The 21,013-nt window shown below is 40.4% G+C and overlaps 1 protein-coding gene across 3 annotated transcripts in view; it reads right to left on the reverse strand.

The window, feature by feature from the left end:
- The window catches only part of LOC147327215 (voltage-dependent T-type calcium channel subunit alpha-1I-like), a 179,534-nt gene that overhangs the window by 53,856 nt on the left and 104,665 nt on the right, over positions 1 to 21,013 (reverse strand). For all 3 annotated transcript variants that reach the window (XM_086294862.1, XM_086294861.1, XM_086294863.1), the window contains exons 13-20: positions 19,846 to 19,933; positions 17,131 to 17,297; positions 13,137 to 13,207; positions 12,367 to 12,865; positions 11,297 to 11,397; positions 9,309 to 9,432; positions 8,047 to 8,115; positions 538 to 716 (exon numbers count right to left, since the gene is read on the reverse strand). In XM_086294862.1, coding sequence (XP_086150988.1) covers positions 538 to 716; positions 8,047 to 8,115; positions 9,309 to 9,432; positions 11,297 to 11,397; positions 12,367 to 12,865; positions 13,137 to 13,207; positions 17,131 to 17,297; positions 19,846 to 19,933 — 1,298 coding nt within the window. The remainder of the gene's footprint in view (positions 1 to 537; positions 717 to 8,046; positions 8,116 to 9,308; positions 9,433 to 11,296; positions 11,398 to 12,366; positions 12,866 to 13,136; positions 13,208 to 17,130; positions 17,298 to 19,845; positions 19,934 to 21,013) is intronic.

Consider the following 21,013-nt stretch of genomic DNA (forward strand, 5'->3'; position numbering starts at 1 on the left):
CCCTTGGAACAACTGGGACTTGATAACCAATCTCAGATGGGGGTGATGATATCTCCCCTCGGACCTGTCGCCCTGAGTCCCCCTTGCTGCAGCATTTGTGTTGTACCTCTTATTTTATCAGTTTCTCAGATCACTAATTAGGAATTTTGTCCCACTCTTTTTAAAGCATTTCTCAGTCCTGAGTCTGAGATGTAGCTCTTGTTTTTTTGCAGTTTCTCACACTGCTTCCTCCTGGTGAATCGTTCTTGCAGTAAAATGATGCAAAAGTGCTTGTGTGACTGGGTGATGGAAATGATTCCAAATTGTTTGGAAATGGTCTCACAACCGTTCCTAGATACAGTCCCTTTTTATGAACAATGTTGATCAGGTTTAATGTTTCAGGTAAAGCTACCTAATGCTAAGCTAACTAAGCTAAGTGAGTATTATTGATCTTCAGATTGCAAATATTTTCCTAAACTGTCCTTTTCCTTTTTAGAAACCATCCTGATGGGGCATGCAGTGGGGAAATGTGAAAAAATAACTGAAAGTCCTTCAAACCTGAGAGGACGGAGTGTCCTGAGCAACCTGAGCACACGGAGAACCCCGAGGATCTTAGCCCCACCCGCCATGGACACTACGATGTCAATCAGAGACACGAAGACCAAGAAACCATCTAGAATGTTCCAGCTGCTTCTCAGATAGGCAGTTTCCCCCAAATACAGACCCATAGACACCACCTGGGGAGATGAAGGGAGAAATGATGAGGAAATGCAGATGTGAGCAGATGTACACAGGCACACACACTCTTTGATATTCAAATTGCTTACTTAGCTTCTCAAACAGATATTTCATTTCATATTGGACAGGAGAAGAGACTTAAAAAAATAAAACAGTTGGTTTGTAAGCGAAACTGTGGTTAGAAGGGACACAAGGAAAGAAATAAAAGGCAGTTATTAAAAGAAGACCAGGCAGAAATCATGAGCATACTTCAAAGTGGGAGTAGAATAAAGATTCCATAATGAAAAGAAAACCCTATTTGTTTGTGCCGTTAATCAGCTTTCATGTTGACACCGAATCTTGCTGACCACTGTGACTGGAGCAAAAGTCTATGAATAAAACTCGAGGAAAATAGTTTACAATTTCATTTAGATGTAGAGTAGTCTGCACTGCTGACAGTGCAATGTGCTACTTCAGCAGTCTGGCCAAATCTTCTTATGTCAGGCACTTCCACATTTCGGCTTTACTAACTGCCCGGACACAGAAGCCCAAACATAAAGAAGAGATGTTCGTCGAAATCGAGGTATGAACGTCATGCAGTTGTTTTTTCTGGTTGATTGTTCTATCAACTTCTAGTTACAGCGAGATGGGAACTCACAGTCGTAGGAAAACTCCTGAACTACAAAGAAAGGAAACGAGTGAGGTGGGTGGGGAAGATCAAGAATCTTGTATAAACTGTGGGAAAACTACCAGCTGGTGGAATGAAAGACAGACATAAGGGCAAGTGAAAAGCCCCTGAAGTGGTTCAAAAAGACATTTGGAAAGTTTGGGGGAGAAGAGTTGACTTTCAAAGAAAAGTTGCGTGGCAGATGGGTGTAAGCCACATCATTTGACACCTGTCAAATGCTTTCATGGGATGGAGCAACTTCGGTGTTGCTGTCATTTCACAGCAAAACTTGCGAGACGCAGAAAATATAACTAGAGCCAGATTCTGGAATGCTTTTACATTATATTCTGTATCAAGTAAAGTCTTTCAGGCAGAGCATTTATTTTACTATTTTACTACAATGATCACTGTAGGACAAACAACTCCAGCTGCTTATCTCAGCTGTCATTATGTGTCCACACCACATCAAGTTATCGACGCTTACAAACATTTTTTCTGGTCAGTCGGTGCTGTTTTTGCCACTATTAGCTGTGAGGAATGGGTCACTTTTAAAGCCAGGCTCAAGTGGCTTCACCAGGAGTTTAAATTTCTGGCATTTTTGTGGTGGCATCATTTTCTGCCTCAAAATAAATAAATAAATACGTTTAAAAAAGAAGAAGAAACTTAGTGTCACTCAGGACAAAAAAAAAGGTAGTTTGACAGTTTTACACCACCAGCCTATCATAGCTGTGTCCAACAAGAATCCTTTTATTATTACTTGTTATTATTATTATTACTTATTACTTGTTATTATTACTTGTTACTTTTACATACACAATATGTAAAAATTGTGTATGTTTCTGTTCTGTGTCTTTGTGTCTTGTGTCCTGTTTGCTTGTATATGTGTCTTTCTTGCTGCTGTTACACCCAAATTTCCCCTTGTGGGACAATTCAAGGATTATTCTATTCTGTTTTGGCTGGAGCGTCACATCAGTACATTACATGCAGCTTCATCTCTTTTTAGTTTATTTTTAGGGCTTTTTCTCACTTTTATAAGACCTGGGCTGCTGGACTTGGCCTTGTGGCATGTGGTCGCCTGCTTAACCACTGAGTGAAACCAGAGCCCTAATTGGCACCTTTAAAATTCACCATTACAAAAACTCAAATGACAGAAACAAAACAAGAAACACACTAAATAAAAATATGGGAAGCCTGTCCTTCAGCTAACGTGGTGTAAATCATGACTGTGAGTATATATTTTGGGGATTAACACAGATGAGATATGTACAGCAACAAGTTGGTCATGTCCTCTGTGCTCGGTCTATGTTAATGCTTTGAGAATTACAAATCAACTGTTATAGTATTAATAGCAGCCAGCAACACGGAGGCCCCCGTGGGACTACTGGAGTGCTGTGGACCTGCCATTAAGCAGATTAAATACGATAATAAAAATGATAGTAGGTCTATTGTCAAAGCATACTTGTCTCCTCTCACAGCTGTTATCCAGCTCACAGCTTTACAGTAAATTCATTTCTTATTTACACTCAAATTCCAATTGAAATTTAGCTGAAAACGCTGTAATTGTTGCTACAGCGTTTTTTAAATGGATTGTTTAAAAAGGAAGCTCTGATTACACCTACAGGAGCTGCTCACACACAGAAACCCAGGTCATGAAGCCCCCAGTGCACATTTTCTGTGCTGACACTCACAGAATCAGAAACCCTTTAAACAGAGCCGGTCTGGAGTTTCAGTACTGGGGTAACTGGGATCTAACAGCTGTATTAGCCTGTCATGGATTTGCGCCTCAGTAAAAACACAAAATACTTTAACACAATACTTTAACCATAATGATAAGCTGAGCATAGTTTTAGTACACTATTTCCCACTTTAGCCTTCCCACACTACAAACCAGCTCCTCCCTGAGTGTTTGACAGAGACACTGCTGCCTGCTCTGTTCTCGCGCTCTCTTAGGCTTTCTACAAGTGTACGTGAAACAATGAGGAGTTCCCCAGAGCCATCTCCCTTCAAATTGAAGTCATGTGCCAGCACACATTAACAAGTTAAATGACTTATTTCCAGTTTTTCTGAAGCTTTATTTATTTATTAAAAAAAACATTTTTGGGGGAAATAGTACTTAGGTCCCCTGATACAGAACGCTCACATGCTGTTTTGGGCAACTCCTCGTTTCTCTGAATTTTCAGTAATGGGGGTGTAGAGTGCAAAGACCCACAAGAACACAATAATTGCTACATTAATGGGAAAAATAGCAAGTTGAAATGAACCTGAAATTGCCTTTAATCTTTCCTGGCTGTGCACGTCTCAGTCCACCTTTCAAACTGAAGGATGTTTGGCGCTAACATTAGTCTGCTAATACCAAAAAGAAGAACAACTTAAGAGTCCTAATGGAAGGAGTTCTGACAAGCAAATGCTGTGAAGATGCTGGAGAGCACTTTAGTAACAACAATCTTTATTTATAGAGCACATTTAAAAGCCTTGGGCATACCAAAGTGCTTTACATAAAACAATAAAAGGTTCAAACATTGATAACGGATAAAAAAAATAAAAAATAACGAGTTATGTTCATAGATAAAAGCTACCAATAAGAATGACTACAGCACATGGGTAATAGCAAGATAAAAGCTGTACCACCATAATAAAAGACACCAATAGAAAGATAGGAGGGAATTAATACAAGAGGTCAATAGGTCACAGCAACCAAACAAACAAAGAAACAAACAAACCAGCAATTAAAAGGTGGAGAAGGCAAGTTTAAAAAGATATGTTTTAAGCTGTGATTTAAAAGAATGAATAGAATCAGATGCCCGGATGCCAATCGGGAGATTGTTCCACAGCACAGGTGCAACAAGAGCAAACGATCGATCACCTGTAGTCTTAAGTCGAGATCTGGGCTGAGCCAGCAGTAACTGTGACGATGACCTTAAAGCCCTAGCAGGAGCATAAGGGTTTAAAAGGTCCTTAAGGTAGCTAGTAAATGGCTTTCATTGTGCCTAGATTCGAGATAGAGACATATAGAGAGTCTCATGTCAGGATATAGCTCAGAAAAACTTGCTGAGTAATGCTACTTAGAGCTAAGAAGTCTGCCTGTTTTGACAGAGTTTCTTTCAGCCTTTGTTAGTGAGCTGCTAAGAAAGTGTTACGAAGCGGCTCTGAAAGAAAAAAAATTGCTAATGTGTAGCATCAGCTTAAAGCTTGATGCTGTTCAGTTCAGAGCTGGATGTGCTGGGAGAAGCAAAAAAGAAATAAAAGAAAAAAAAAGAAAAATCAATCAAAAGGGGAAATTGTAAGAAATATGAATCGTTGCAATGAGAAAAACAAAACAAAAACACTGACTTTAAATTGAATACATAAAAATAAATCAGTCCTATAGTAGTTTACAGAATCACAGCAGCTGATTCTTACACTGGGTTTAGGGTTAAAGAAGGGATTAGTTATGCAAGCACAATTTATATTAAAGGTAAGGTTTTAAAAAAAACGATGCCAGTGTCATAAATCCTTCCCGAAGTAATGAAAACACAGTCCTCTGTGTGTGTGTGTGTGTGTGTGTGTGTGTGTGTGTGTGTATGCGAGATAGGGAGAGGAACTGGGAGGGCGAAAGATAACAGATGTACCCCCAGAGTCTGATGTTCAAGGTCAGGCTCGCCGTGTGCAGGTAACAGTGTTTACACTGATTGCTGCTACTCATGTATGGGCTGTGCGCAAGTGTGTGAGTGTGAGGAGATGAGAGCGGGTCGTGTGTGTGATGGGGCGTGTTTAGAAAAAGAAACTGTAATTAGTGTGGTTGCTTGATTAGAGCTCCACTGAGAGAGATCAGACTGACCAGACTGGAACAACAGATTAGACAGCAACAGGAGGGGTGGGAAAGAGAAACGGAGAAAAGATGACGGGAGGGTGAGACAGAAAAGGACAAGACAGTCTAATGTGACGTTTTGCTCAAATAATTATAAAAAGAAAAAGCAAACAGCACTACAGGAAATCTTTTTTTTCCCTCTAAGCATTAACAGAAATGCAAAGACAGAAAAAAACTGTCAAAAGAGGAAAGAAGACAGAGGTGAAGACCTTCCCCAAAACAGTCAGACGTCACCCATCCAACGCTGGCAGGAACAAACAGTGTAACCAGAGCGACAAAACAATAAACAGCGTTTACACTTTATGGGAATGCAACTGAATAAATAAGTCTGTAAAGGGCAGGTTTGTCTGCTGAGATAAGAAAACATAGGTCTGCTCAATATGGTGACGCTGGAGTTCATAGCTGTTATGAATGGCCATCCGCCAAGACAATGTGGAAAAGTGTTTGTTGTTCTTCTCACTTTCATTTTCTTAAAGTAAACTATGTGCTCAGACAGAATAAACACTGCTACACATACATCAAGGAATACAAACTACATCTAAAATAAATCTTATGTATCCAACAAATACATCCATTCATTCGCTTCCGCTTATCCTTTTTCAGGGTCGCTGGAGCCTATCCCAGCTGTCATAGCTGTATGTATAGGTACACCCTGGACAGGTCGCCAGTCTGTCGCAGGGACAACACACATTCACTCGCACATAGTGGCAATTTGGATTATCCAATTAACCTATCCCCACAAGTTGCATGTCTTTGGACTGTGGGAGGAAGCCGGAGTACCCGAACCCACGCAAACACGGGGAGAATATGCAACCTCCACACAGAAAGACCCCGGCCTGATGGTGGAATTGAACTCAGGACCTCCTTGCTGTGCGGCAACAGTGCTAACCACCGTGCCACCGTGCTGCTTCCAACAAATACAGCTGAACAATAATGTTATGTGATCTTCAGAGACTAGTTCCCTGATTTATGACAATCCAAAGGGCAAAAGACAAACTCTAGCAGTCAAACCTGAGTACTGAGTATTTCAGTCACCTTTCTCACTCACTATGTGTTAATACAGCGATCCCGGTCCGTGAGTCTTTGGTACCGGGAGAGTTGAGGCTCGTGTGTGAAATTTATGTTTTTGCGGGTTTTTTCCCCATTTTTTAGAGTTATTTTTTTATCGTTTTTAACGTTAACTCGGTTTCCCTGGGTCTTTTCCCATGTGTTATGAATAAATCTTCTTTTTTTTGGTACAGGTAATTATTTTGTTGTATTTATCTGCCACACCTTAAAGGCCGGTTAGTGAAAATATTGTTGAAAATAAACCAGTCCATGGTGCAAAAAAGGTTGGGGACCGCTGCGTTAACAGACCTCTCTGCAATGAATCATACTTGTTATTAACCTCTGTCTCTCTTCCACAGCATGTCTTTTATCCCGTCTTCCTTCTCTCACCCCAACCGGTCGCAGCAGATGGCCCCGCCCCTCCCTGAGCCTGGTTCTGCCGGAGGTTTCTTCCTGTTAAAAGGAAGTTTTTCCTTGCCAGTGTCGTCAAAGTGCTTGGTCATAGAGGGTCATATGATTGTTGTTTTTTTCTCTGTATGTATTATTGTAGGTCTACCTTACAATATCTATCTAGCTAGCTAGCTAGCTAGCTAGCTATCTGACCCTGAATGGATTAGAGAAAATCCAAATGCAAAATAAAGCCAGACTTGTCTACATAACTCTTATTTTTCAGTCATTGTGCTCTGTAGTGTAAACACTGTTAAACACATATGCTTTCCGTGAGAGGCAACACTCACCTCTCCATCATCAAAACACTAAAAGATGGAAGATCTGTTTGGGAAAAATGGTGTTCCAAGGTGCAGCCAGGCTGTTCTGGCGACATGTGCAACGTGAAGATTTCACATGCTGCCAGAACAGCAGCTGTCTTCATTAGTATTTTAAAGTGTTTGGAAAAGGAAAATGAGCAAGCTCATAACACATTTGAGAGTGCAAATAAGCAGCACATGGAAAGACAAAAATAAAGCTAAACTAATTAAATTACAAAGGAAGGCCCTGAATTTGAAATTAATCAAATGAATGTCGCACAGAAGATAAAGAAACTGAAGAGCGGAGATTTGAATGAAGGAATGGAAGTTAAAAAAAGAAAGAAAAAAACTTGAAGATGTACGATACATAACAGCGAATGCAGCTCAATCTGGGGCAGCTGCATAAATGTGCACATGTGAACTCTGCGCTGCTACAGCAATGAGATGATCTCCACATCATTGTGCTGCACATGCCCTCATTATCCCTGGTAATAAATAAATCACTACAGGATTTCTACCATTGTGGAAAAGGCCTGAAGACACATGGGCCTCAATAATGGATGATGTCTTCTGGACAGCAGATCAGTGGATTAAAAAGATAATGCGTATGTGCACTGGTGGATTGGAAGGCCAGGAGCAGCTAAAGGATAGCTTAAGAGTGATAGCCTTCTAACTAACTTCATTATCTGGATGTGCATCGCTAATGGGGCATGTGCAACTGATTAATACGTAGGTTGCAGAAAGAAGTAGGAAAGGAAGGTAAAGATTGATTTTTTAAGACAACAGTAGAAGAAAGAATCCACAGGATGAGACAAATGTTTTAAAAAAGAATACAACGTGGACAGTAGCATGGAAATGAGATGAAAGACGAATCATTTTGGTGAGAAAGGAGACGAGAAGATTTCAGGAAGAGGGAAAGACAAGCAGAATAATAGAGATGGACTGAAAAAAAGAGGAGAGACTGGATAGGATGTCAAAGAAGGAAACCGAGATATGTAAGGAAGGCATAAAAGAGCAAGAAAAAAGAGCAAAAGGGGTTTTACCTTGAGAGTCATCTCCCCAACGAAGATGGCAGTAAAGATGTAGTTGGAAATGGTAAGAAACAGTCTTTCCTGTAACAAAAGGGGCACAAAAAAATCAAGGAGAAACTGTTTGATTTATTAGAAAAGAAGAGAATGATTAAGAGAGACAAGCAGAGGTGGCAGATTAAAGCCAGAAAAAGCCGTTTCAGAAATGATGACTTTGGCTTGAGTGAGAAGCTTTTAAGAAGGACACGAGCGAATCAATGTTTGTCACTGATCGCATTAGTCAGGGTTTTGTTAAAATTCCATCAAAATGAAATGCCAAACAAGTAAGAGTTGCTGTGCTTTAATTCGAAAGTTTTCATTTCACTTGATCACTTTCCTTGCAAAGGGCTCACTGTTCAATAATTCAGTGTTGCTTAATTACAGGAAGTGGCTTGAGGCCAGAATGCAGTAAGAACTTAAAGTAAGTGGGATTCTGATACTGATTTTTCTATATTTAACTGCTTGTTGTCAAAGAAGGAGTGAAAGGTACTTTTACCTGGATGGTAACAATTCCCCTGCTTTATTTGTACGTTCATTTGCTCTTTGTAAGCGAGCAGTCTCTCATTTTTATGACGGTTTCATTTCAATGGAGAAAGACAGAATATCACCAAAAAATGATAAAAAGCCCCACACTACATAAAGTTACACATCCCTATGGTGAAGCACGGAGGAGGAATCATTATGCTTTGGGCCTGTTTTTCTGATAAGGGTACAAAATGACTTCACTGCACCGAAGGTCCAAATGCCATAAAATCCTGGATGAGAACTGGCTGCTCTCAGCCACAACATTAATGCCAGATTGTAGATAGGTCTTCCAGCATGACCTAAAACACACCACCCCAGCAATAAAGAAGCGGCACGTTAAGGTCAAAAACCTAAATAATTTAGAGAGTTCTGTAAAGAGGAGTGGGCCATCCTGAGATGCGTGCAAATCTGGTGACCAACTACAAGAAATGTGTTACTGCTGTGCTTGCTAACAATGTCTCTCCACCAAGCACAAGTCATGTTTTGTTTACTTCTTTCACTCAATGACATGCAAATCATTTTAGAATTTCTATGTAAAGTATCTTTTTCTGCATTTTTGGTTGATCTATCGCTCTCCATTAAAATGAAACACCCACGTGTACATATAAATCTACAGACACACACATACACAGCATGCTTCTTGCTCTGTTTAGTACATGTTGAGTAGCAGTATTTGGAAATATCCACCATGAATTCAAAGCGATTCCTCTTACCAGGCTACCTTGAAGAATCTTTGGCCTCTCCAGAGCCACTGTGATGCAATTGAGGAATATGAAGGCCAGCACCACGTAGTCAAAGAGTTTATGGGCAATAACAGATTGGCAGAGCAGTCTGAACCTAACAAAAGGAAAGCAAAATTGACATGACAGAACATAAAAGATATGTAAACGGGAAAAGGTAACAGATTTTCTCCAATAGTTTGTGTTCCTTTGTTAACATATGTCACATATAAGAAATCCCAAAGGAAATTATTTTATGAGTGAAAGAAAACACAATTTTATCTTTTTGCAGTATTTCATGTGATGCAAATCTAGCAAGAGAACTCATCCATAACGCAATTTCATCACATTGAAATCATCTGGGTTTTTTTTCATTGGTCAACATCTTAACCCTCATAAAAAGCTGCAAAGTTCCTTCCAACTACTACGGATCTTATTAACCAGTGTAGGTTATTTTTTATGTAGATATATTAGCGTGAATGAAACTAGAATGAAGAACAACGTAAAAAAATGTTTGGCCTCATGATCTGGGGGACAATACCAGGAGTTACCAGACTTTATAGTAGTTATTAGCACTAGTTCACTTGTTTACTCTTCCCTTGTTATATCTTCAGTATCTTGAGTACTAGCAGTTGTTTAAATAGCCTGACCAGTATTCAGGGGACTTGCACTGCACATTTGTGTGTTTGCTCCAAAAAAGTTACAGGAAGGGTGCCGGGTGGTCAAACTGTCAGCTATAGAACCAGTAAAGAAAACATGCGGGTCCAGAGTGAAGCCCTCACGCACCCAATCTCACGTCATCTGCAGGCTCTGATGGGAACTGAATACACCGACTGCTGCACTCGCTCTCTTGGCGAGGAGATCGATGTGCTAATCTGAATGCTTTTCCTCAAGACCTGGCAACTCTGTCTCTTTATCTATTGATTCAAATCTGGCAACTCTGTCCCCCCGATATTGATCATCACCAGCGGCTGTGTTGGCGTAAGCACTTACCCTACCCGAGACACAACTTTTAATGTTGGTTTCTTTCTCCTTCAGTATGTTTGCCTCTATTGCTTGTTAGAGTGAACACAAATGATCTTGACAAAACATGTGCACTCACACACATACACACGCTTACACGCTCCCACACGGACATATGCAAAGTCATCCAAACACATGTACAACCAAGCAACAAGACTTTACCGGCGATACGGTCTGACGCCATCCTCACACACATACACACAGCCTTTGCTTGACAGATGGCACCTGCCAGGATGCCAAAACACAGCCCTGGGGCCCGGCTTCCCTTAAGTGGCTATCAGCACGCAGGAAATCGAGTGAGTGAGCGAACGAAAGACTGAGTGATTTTTCTTTCATGTTGCTTTCAGGGAAGTTTCTACCGGCAATGAATTGAATTCTGACGGAAAACACAGCCCAGACTACCGCTCTGTCTTCAGAAAAAAAATGCTTTAGGAGGAGAATAACACAGTGACATCACTTTAACAAGCTATTTGTGAAACCAGGAGTTTTCTCTGTGGAAACAACACTCTGGCTATGCATCTTGTTGTTCTTCTACATTATCCAGCTAGAGCTGAAAACATTCGCAGACGTTTATTTTTCAGGGCCATTGGTCTTGCTTGATGAGCCTTTTTCCCCACACCCTCTTTGTCTCCATAGAGCCTTGGTAAAACCACTTTGCCAGAGCAAACAATTACAAGTATTAGCACATTAAGAGACATGCTTGTCTCTTTGTATGTCTCTCGCTAAAAGGTTGCATTTGTTGTACATTTCAAAGCCCACATACAGAATGTTTTGAATTCTACAGTCATTTAAAGAAGTTGATTCGGGAAGATTTCTTTTCTCAGTTTAAATATAAAAAGCTGAAAAAAACACGTCATCAGGACAGCGTTCGATCTGCGTGACCGACTCTGGTTTGGCAGCACATGCAAACAACCCTGTCATTAGATTTGAATTTGCACCTAAATCTGTGTTGCACTCACTTATTCTGAGGGGAGAACATGTAGACTGACCACTCCTCTCTGGTTTCACACCAGTCTGGCTTATACACCTCCATCATCTTCTGGATACGGAAGCACAAACTCTTCATTGGAGAGGAGGGAAAATACAGAAGAGGAATTAGCATTGATTTCTCTGAATTATTAGAATATTGATACTTTTCTGGTCAGAATATATGCCTTATTCTATCAGGAATAGTGCTATATAAATGCAATCCATCATCATTATTATTATTATTATTATTATTATTATTATTATTATTATTATTAATATTATTAATATCAACCAAAGTAGAATACATGAATTACTATTCTCTAAGATGGCTTCAGTGTGTTTGTAGACAAAGTAACAGTAAGTGCAAAGTCACTGCTGCCACAAATTCCTGCACCAAATCCTAAAATAATGATGATTTATGTCTTGTTTTGGTTTTCAGTATAATCAGGGCATTTTGGGAAAACCTCTATTTATATCAAGAATCTCTATTTATCGACCACAAGCAGCATGACTGAGCAAAGCCCCGAAGGCCCTCTCTTATTTCACTGCAGAAACAACAAACACATTCTCGACTCCTTCGTTTCTCATCTCTACCTGACACCTTCTGCACCACCTATAGCATTACCAAACTAAAGTGGCACCATATTATCTTAAAGTTTGTGTGAACTAAGCAGCAAACGTTGAAGTTAGATGGTTAAACTGCTAATGATGGGTTCAGCACCATGAGCTGCTGTTGCTGGGTTTCTGAACTTGACCCATCCACTAACATGACAATAGTATAAATACTGGAGCAGAAGTTGGAAAAAAGTTACTATAGTCACCTCATATCATTACAGTCTACAGTTTGCTATTTAGCTAGATCTTTCCTTCACCAACAACCATGCGTCTTCCTTAATGCCTGGATTTCTGAGTAATAATGAGATAAAGAAGAATTAAGGGAGTTTCTATGGTTATTCCTGTTTATCAATACAGCTATAACAAGGACCTACTGCTTATCATTGAAAATCGATCACAGTAAATGAACCACTGCGCTTCAGAGAGCTGGTAGTAAACCACTTACATAGTCTGTTTCTTCATCAAGGTCAGTTCTGTCCTTGCGTGCATTGACTTGAGGGAAAACCTCAACCATAAGCTGAGTGTGGGGACCTGGTGCCTTGCCATTACAGTCCCGGTGATCCACTCCTAAACCGCTGCCGGCCACAGACCCTCCTGTAATGGAGCCCCCCGCTCCAGACCCACTCCTTTTGCCAGCGTCTGGGTGGATGGGAGGAAGGCCTGGCGGCTGTCCACCTGCCCGAAACAATTCAGGGAGTTCGAGGGAAAGAGCCCGCCGATCTCTCCTTGCAGCAAAATGCCTGGAGAGGAAAAATGGGGGCGGAGGTGGATGATGAGGGGGCAGAGGATGATGGGAGTGGGCTGGGTGGGAAAGAAGGGACTCCTGCTCTGGCGCAAAGGTGTAGGAGTGGGGCGAGCGGGTGCTGTGCAAGCGGAGGCTGCCTCCCACTGGAGGTAATCCGCTGAACCCATAGCTCCTTCGACCTAGGCTGTTTGAGCTAGACCTGCAGAGCACAAGTGATTAAAGGTACAATTAAAAGGTCATACATATTCATGAACGGCTTGTAAAATGTCAGTAGAACTGTATCAACAGATGGCGATCAATACTGTTTTATAAAGTTTTATGTGCTAAGCATTTAGACTCGAAGCTAATAGGAAAATAAAATAACATCAAAGGTCTGATGTTTCCAAGGAGGTAATTACAGCTTAATGGTTCTGGAAGTTCATTAAGACAACAGCTGGAATCAGTGGTTGCAACTGAATTTAACTGTGTACCTGCGACTCCATCCAGACTGCGGAGGGAACGGACGCCCCCAGTTGTGGTAGTTGGAACTGCGACCGTGGCGCTAAAAGAGAAACGCAGCATTTCAGAGAAGTTTCTGATCCACTGAATGTCTCTCAGTGAGGTGTCAAAGACCCAAACACCCCAAAATTAGCAATGACAAATAAAAACTAAGTCCTAAAAAAATTGTTCACTCCTAGAATTTAATATTTTTAATTCAATGGATGATTGTATCACCTCTAGAGCGATCGACTTTCTTTCTGCAATGACTTTTTCGGTACTTACAGTATTCCAGCCAGAGACTAATGTCACTAAAACATTGGTTAAAAGGAAAATGGAACGGAAACAAGAGCGAGGCTCTTAGTGTATGTCAATTATCCACAAATTAAACAACAAATATAAAACAGCTGAACAAACGAAGTATAAATTGAGCTTTTTAAAAATAAGATTGCAGTGCACTGCAGGTTGTCATCTACTTTAATATACAAACCCCAGAGTGCCAGTTCCACTTAAAGGAACACCAACAGTTCTTTTTGTTTCCGCATGTCTAATCCTCTGAGCCTGATGGTTCTAATTATATGTTTTACCCTCGGAAATGTACATGTTGCCAATCAAAACCCGAGCCAGAGAATCTATGCATCGTCCTCTAAATAAACTGTAGCGAAGCATGAAAGCTAAATGTTAAGTAACACTTGAGTCCACACAGAGCTGCACTGCAGATCGCCCAAGAAGAACGGCGAGTGACAGACACCAGCTGCTGCCTTCACTTGCAAGCATATTGTAGCAGTTACAACTTTCTGTAAATCTGATCTAAAGGTCACTGGCTATAGATAGTTGTCATCAAAGCAAACAAATAACCACATGAACGATACATTTATATCACACACATTAGATTACACACATCTACTGCACAGTTAAACAACATGCAAACACTCTACAGGAACGTTTGTGTTGAGGCTCATTCTTTTCTAGCAATATACAACGTTAGAGTGATGAATTTCCATCACAGCCGACAAACACATCATCTCATAGTCTGAGTGTCATTTCGTGGGGGAAAAAAATAGATAAAAAGTGGTTCCTGACAAAACTTCAACCAAAAACACAACATTTATACACAGCTCTCTCGAACGCTTATTAGTTGAGTGATGTAACCGGTGCCTACTGATATCAATAAACCTGGAGTGCTGTGAGAGAAGAGGAGGAGACTTCACAGTGAAGTGGATCTCGCACACCCACCGTGTTTAACATCGTAACCTTTGCGGTTGCTAAACCACAGACTTTCATCTCACATGTTTTCACTGCCCTTTTTTTTTATTACTGAATCATCCTTCCTGTTTGTCTCCATCACCATCTCTCTCTCTCTGCTCCGTCTTTTTTTCCTCCCCTCTACTTCTCCCTGTCGCCTTTTTTCCCTTCTTTCTCCCACAGTTTCTCTGCGGATGAACAGAAGAAGGGAACAGTCAATTAATAGAAGTTACCATGGCAACTGTATGCCGAGCCAGCCCTTGTAGAACTGTTTCAGTTTTTCTTCAGTTCTGGTTCAGTGGACACAACAATAGGGGAATTCCTGCTGTGGATTTTTGTATACTATATATATATTACTGAATGTTTACAGGATGGTGCAAATAAATTGTCATTTATTAGCCTTAATTGCAAGCTTTTTTCACACATAAATGTCACCCATAAATAAATAGCAAAAGAGTGCTATGAAATTCTAAGATGCCATATAATAAGATTTGCAAGAATGTGCCTACTGCATGAGGTGTGGTCATAAAGTCTGCTTGCAGCATGGATGCTATTACTATTGGTGCTTCAGGTACATCAGGTCAAGAGTGCAAGAAGCATGCACACTGGTTTATTGACTTTCAAGGGGTTGTGCACAGTGAATTCAATTCATTTCAATTCAGTTCAATTTTATCGATATAGAGCCAATTCACAGCAGCGGTTTTCTCGAGGCACTTTATATTGTCTCTCCTGAGGCTGCTCGGGTGGTGAGGGGGAAAGGGATGAGAAAAAACAAAAAGAGAACACAGAGACACCGTGGAAAAATAAACAGGACAAAACTAGTGCTGCAAAAGACAGGAAGTGCTCAGTGTAATCATGGGAAGCAGCATGACTAAGGTTCACCTGATCCAGCCCTAACTGTGACCTGTTAGAAAGGTTATTGCTCCTAATACCTTTTCAACATTCAAGCACTCAGTACTGAGTTCTCCTGTTGTGCTCAGTCATTTGAGGATCAACATTTGGCCAAAAAAATGAGCCCAGCTATGGCGTGCGGCCCCTGCTAACAGCACACTGACATCGTTCATCATGTGCCCTCGTGGCCAGATTTAGATCCTTTCAACTTCCAAAAATGAAATTAAAGTTCAAGAGTTGGTATTTTGACACACTAGAGTTCTTTTGCCTCTTTTTATTTTCTTGCTCTTTACCAAAAGAGGTCAAATCCAATACACGGTGGGCCATATTTGTTAAGCTTGCAGACAAAACAGGCACTGCGTCTCTTCCGAGTAGTGATGACCCTGCGGTGGGGGATTTCACAGAGTGGGTAAGCTGTCCTTCTTGGACACGAATGCATCAGAAACTAAAGAGATGGCGTTTGTACAGCAGAGTAAACACCTTTCCACTTTTGAGCTTCAGGTGGATGCTGTCTAAAGAAAAGCTGACCAACACATGTACTTTTATTGCGAGCTTCGTGGTTGTTATGTCGGCAGAACCTCTGAGTTTTTTTTATTCTCATTTTTTAGATTCTGGTTGGTCAGGCGGTACAAGTCACTAAACCTCAAAACCAAGAACGGACTGGAAGATGTGACCCTGAATGACCTCCCTCTCTTGTGTAAGGTTAGGCCCAGTCACTCCCAGCCAACCCTCATCCAAGTAGTTCAAGCTGCTTGCTAGCCTGCAGGTCGGGTCTCATTTGGGTCAGCTGCCATTATTCTTTTAAATAAATAATTGTTTTTAATGGTGATATTTTATTCTGGAAGTCTTATTTAGTGTGTTCTTAGTGGTGTAATTATTATGTTTTTATTGTTGGCTTGATGCTTTTGTGGTTTCTGCTGACCGTACAACAAATTGCCCCTCAGGGTTAATTAAGATCATTCATCCTTGATCCTTGAAGTGCTCAGAAAAGGACTTCAAGATCAATCTAAAAATAGCATCCACGGTCAAGGGATGATCTCCTTAAAGGGGTGGGTTACAGCGTACTAGCGGCGAGTGGAGTGTTAACATGTGCATCATACTTACAGATGGGTGACTCATGCTAAACATGACACGTGAAAGAGATGAAAACAGAGAGCCTAACATCAATAGCACATGGTAATGAAATACTGAACATTAGATCTATGAAAATGAAGGGAAGCGGAATTTATAATAATCTTTTTAAAAACATGCAAATGCTATTAATCGCTGAATGAATGATGACGGTCATTCAAAGTTTCATTCACCTTGGTCCACCTGTTAAGGAGGAAATAAGGTTCATCCAGACATATACATACATAGAATAAAGTCATTATACAGGGTGAACCGAGACATCTCAGTATTATTATATCATATTATATTATATTATATTATACTATATTATATTATATTATATTATATTATACTATATTATATTATATTATATTATAGTCAGTATTTTAACATTCATTACAAGCATCTGTGTCCGTAACCTGACATAATGAAATACATTTCAAATGAATTGAACTACACATTCACTGTGATGGATTGCATATTTTGGGCCAGTTTAAAATCTGTAAACAGACATCGTCGACGCTAAATATAAACTTGAAACCAAGGCGTTCTGCTAAAGAGGAAAACATATTTATCATTGTATAAAGCCGCAAACAGCTCATAGAGTCATAACAGGAATGGTTGAAAAGTGCTCGGAGGCAACGTAAACCATAAAGTACACATGATTTGTTGAGAATAGGCTGAGAAGTTGTGTTTACGTGTGTGCACGACCGTCTGTGGTATGACAGTGTGATAAAGTACCAGGGAGAGGGAGCGTCTCTCCAGGCTGCTCTTGCCCAGGCTCATAACGCTGCTCTTTCTAGAATCCATGGTGAAGCTCCGCCTCTCCGAGGAGTAGGATCCCCTGGGTGCTGAAAGGGCACCCAGCTCCAGGTGGCCGTTTGGTGTCAGGGTGCAGATCCTCGGGTCTAGAATGGAAAATAACAGATGGGTTAAAAGTGTTGTGATAGCAATCCAAACTTCCCTCAGTCATAGTTTAATGCCTGACTGCTAAGACATGAGAAGCTATTCTCATATACTTAGTCCAATTTCAGTTGATTTCTGGGATTCAGTCATAAGACTGCAATTCTTTTCTCATAGCCGACACATTTCTTTTCAAGCTGTCTCTGGGTGCCTTACATTTACTAAATTTCCATTTGAAAACCTCCAGGGATGGAGACACATAACAAAAACAAAATAATAAAGAAACGGCAACATGAGACACTGGTATTACTGTGACGGCTGTAACCAACATGCTCAACTTAGTTCTGCTCAATATTAATTTGATCTCTTTATAAACTGCTGGGGATAATAGCAGATGTTACAAATAGGCTCTAATTTGTGCTCCAACCCTGTCCTAAATAAGTTAGAAACCTTATACTGTCAACACTCTTAAGTTGGTTATGGGTGATATAGGGGTGGTTTTGGAGGCATATTCATATTCAATTTGCAGGTGCACAGCTGGGTTAAAAATGAAGGCCAAGTCTGAACACAAGTGTGGTAAATTCTACTGATTAGCTATCTACTGGCACCTGCACATTTAGCCAGGTCTCCTGTCTGCTGTGATCCCAAAGCAAAATTGTCATGAAAATGGCTGTGTGCAGGCAGGAGAGGACCCAGAAGCAGACTCATGGAAATGGGATGTAACTCAAAAACGTCTTTATTTACAGAAGGGGAAACAAACAATACAAAACTAAACTGGGAAAAACTAGTTAGCTAAACACTCGAGAAACACACAGAGAATTCCACACAACCACGAGGGACGATGCGACACGGAACTGCGAGGACCGTAGGAGCACACAGGGAACACAGCTGACACGAATAATGATAATAATGAGACTGAGGAAGAGCAACACAACATGACGGACACAGACGGAGACTATCAAAGTAAAACAGGAAGTACAAAGAGACGTACACTGGAGAGGGAGAGAGAACATGAGGAGCACGAGGGAGAGAGGCAGACATGACAGGCTGGGGAAAACAAGATGGCACAAGAACTCATACAACCATGTAAACGCAGACACCCAGGGGGTGGACAGAATAATGTAGGAAACCAAGATAATCCTTAACATAATGCAAAAAATGACAACAAACAAAGGAAACTTAAACGGCTGGGCCAAAAGGACCCAGGACCATGACAAAAATAGTCTTTAGTGGTTGATGACGTGGCTACGTTGTTAGCACTGCTCTGGAGCTTTTGTTTCCCTGTGATGGAAAACTATCTCATGTCTTTTTATAAACCCTCTTTAGTGACATTTATGAATCATTGGAGCCTACGACAGTGGTACACTGAACTTTTAATGAGTGTCTTTGCCTTGTCTTGATGTTTTTAAGGTGCTTTTAACCAAAGATAAAAATTCTGCAATCGTACACTTTTAGCTGTTCTCTTTGGTCTCAGAGGTCTTTTTGTGTTGCTGCATTCCTTTTTTTTAAGAATACACCAGATTGTTGATTTGGCCACTCCTGACGTTTCTGCTCTCTGATAGGTCTGTTTGGGCCTTTACCATTTAATAAGGGCCCACGTCAGTTGTACTTGTGTCTTGGGACTTCACACTAAGAGTTGCAGTGACCTTTGAACATAAAATACCTATACTTTCTCCTATTAGATATTTTAGTTTTCATAATTACCTATTGTCTTTTAAAATATACTCATTTTATTCTCGAGTATTAATAAACTTAAGAGTTTTCAAGAGTTATATGGATTCATATGAACTGGTTGGATGGATGGACAGACAGGGACAGACAAACAGGAAACAGATGCATTAGAAAACTTGATGTACCCATATGAACAGGCTGAAGCCAAACAAAGTATACCTCTGTGATGGATTGCATCTATTCAGACAGGATAGAGGTATACTTTATTAATTTTGCATTTTTAATTTTGCATTTTTCCCATCTATGAAGACGGAGTCTACAAGCTTCCCTTTTTGTCTGCACCGCAGTGCAGAGACCAGATCTTTTGTGCAAACTTAGCCCACTCAGATGGTATAGAAGCGATCCTCCAGCCTCTGAACTCATATTTAATCCTCTCTGAACTGCATTGTTTGTTGGATCTGTTGAGGAAGTCTGTACTGCTTCAACAATTTTACTGTGAGGCTGGATATAGACAGAGCCCATTCATCTTTGTTGACTACAGGCTATTTTCTGCAATTTTACAAGTTTTTAAGCTTTTGGCAAATGCTTCCGTCTTAGTTTGAGTTGAGCACATTTAACCTCCCTTTGGATAAGCCTCAGTGAAAAACAAAGAGCTAAAATTCGATGAGCAGGCAGATTCTCGAGCACGTTGTTCCATTTTGAGATAAATGATGCAGTATGTGAATTGAGGTATTAGCGTTAAATCCTTAAAAATAAACATTTTTAACAAAACCAAACATTCTGACCTCATGCATGTCGATCTTACTTCAGGCCTTTTTTAGCTGAGTGGTACTAATAACATGGCAGCTGAGTGTAATCAGAAAGTTTGGATGTCGCTCTTACCAGACAACTTGATGGAGTCACGTTTTTCACTCTCGTCAAAGTTGGAGGAGGAGTGATCATCGTCTGAATATGAACGATTTGCATCACCCTGTAGATAAAAAAAATCTATCAGACAGGACTCGTGGTCTAAAAGATTTTTGTCACAGACTTTTTTTTTTCAGATTTTGTCATACGCCAGCCTTTAATCTCCGGGGCAAAACAGTGCTCCCTCACAACAGCTATCAGACGTATTTAAACATACTATCAGACAATCTTAGATCGACGCCCCTCTGTAAGTCTGTAAAACCCTCAAAGTACTGACACACTACTCCAGGAGCCCTCTCAGACTTGGTTAAGACCAATGGGATTTCCCCTACAGTCTTCACTGAGGGAGTAAATTGGCTCAATAATCCCTAGTGTGTCGACCCAGAACAGATGAGTGGAGGAAGGGGAGCGAGCTGGAGGAGAAAAGGCCGACAGCGAGAGAAAGGAGAGAATAAAAGGCAGGAAGAGAGACAGACTGAATGACTGATGGCAGGGTTTTGTTTTGGCATTTCAGAAAGATCAATCAAGAGCCGCGTGATTTGTGTCAATGTTTCCCTCCCAACTCACACATCATAGCTACATGCCATGAATATGGTAATGCTTTGATCTGTGTATGAAAACTCAACTGGGTTACTCAACCACACTACAATTTTCCAGTGATATCATCTGACATCGTTTGACAGCTGAGGGCAGATTGACAGCATCACTTTTGCAGTGTTTTCCACTGAGAGGGATGGCTTCAGAAATTCTGCTGTATTTAATTATTATTACATAGGACCAATACTATAATATATATCATCACTCTTTTTTTCTACAGCACAAAACAGATTTTAAACTTGATTTTTGTTCATTTCTTTTACTATATTTAGATCCTCATGTTCTCAAACCTCAAGTTTGCTCACCTACAAACAAATGAACAGTCTAAATTTTCACTGTAGTTTGGTTTTAATGAAAAGAGACAGAATATCAACAAAATGTCTAGACATTTGTCACTGAGTGAAATACGTATTTGATCCCCTACAACCAAGCCAGAATTCTCATTCAATTCAATTCAGTTTTATTTATACTTCTGGCTCCCTCTTTAGCTGTGTGTCCATGTGGCACACGTATTACAATCAAGTAATCATTAATCAATGAATTATAG

The sequence above is a fragment of the Aulonocara sp. 'chitande type north' Nkhata Bay genome, linkage group LG6 (assembly GCF_057382095.1).
Source record: "Aulonocara sp. 'chitande type north' Nkhata Bay isolate Kocher_YH1m ecotype deep benthic linkage group LG6, A_spYH_male_GT1.1, whole genome shotgun sequence".
In the NCBI taxonomy this organism is placed as follows: domain Eukaryota; kingdom Metazoa; phylum Chordata; class Actinopteri; order Cichliformes; family Cichlidae; genus Aulonocara; species Aulonocara sp. 'chitande type north' Nkhata Bay.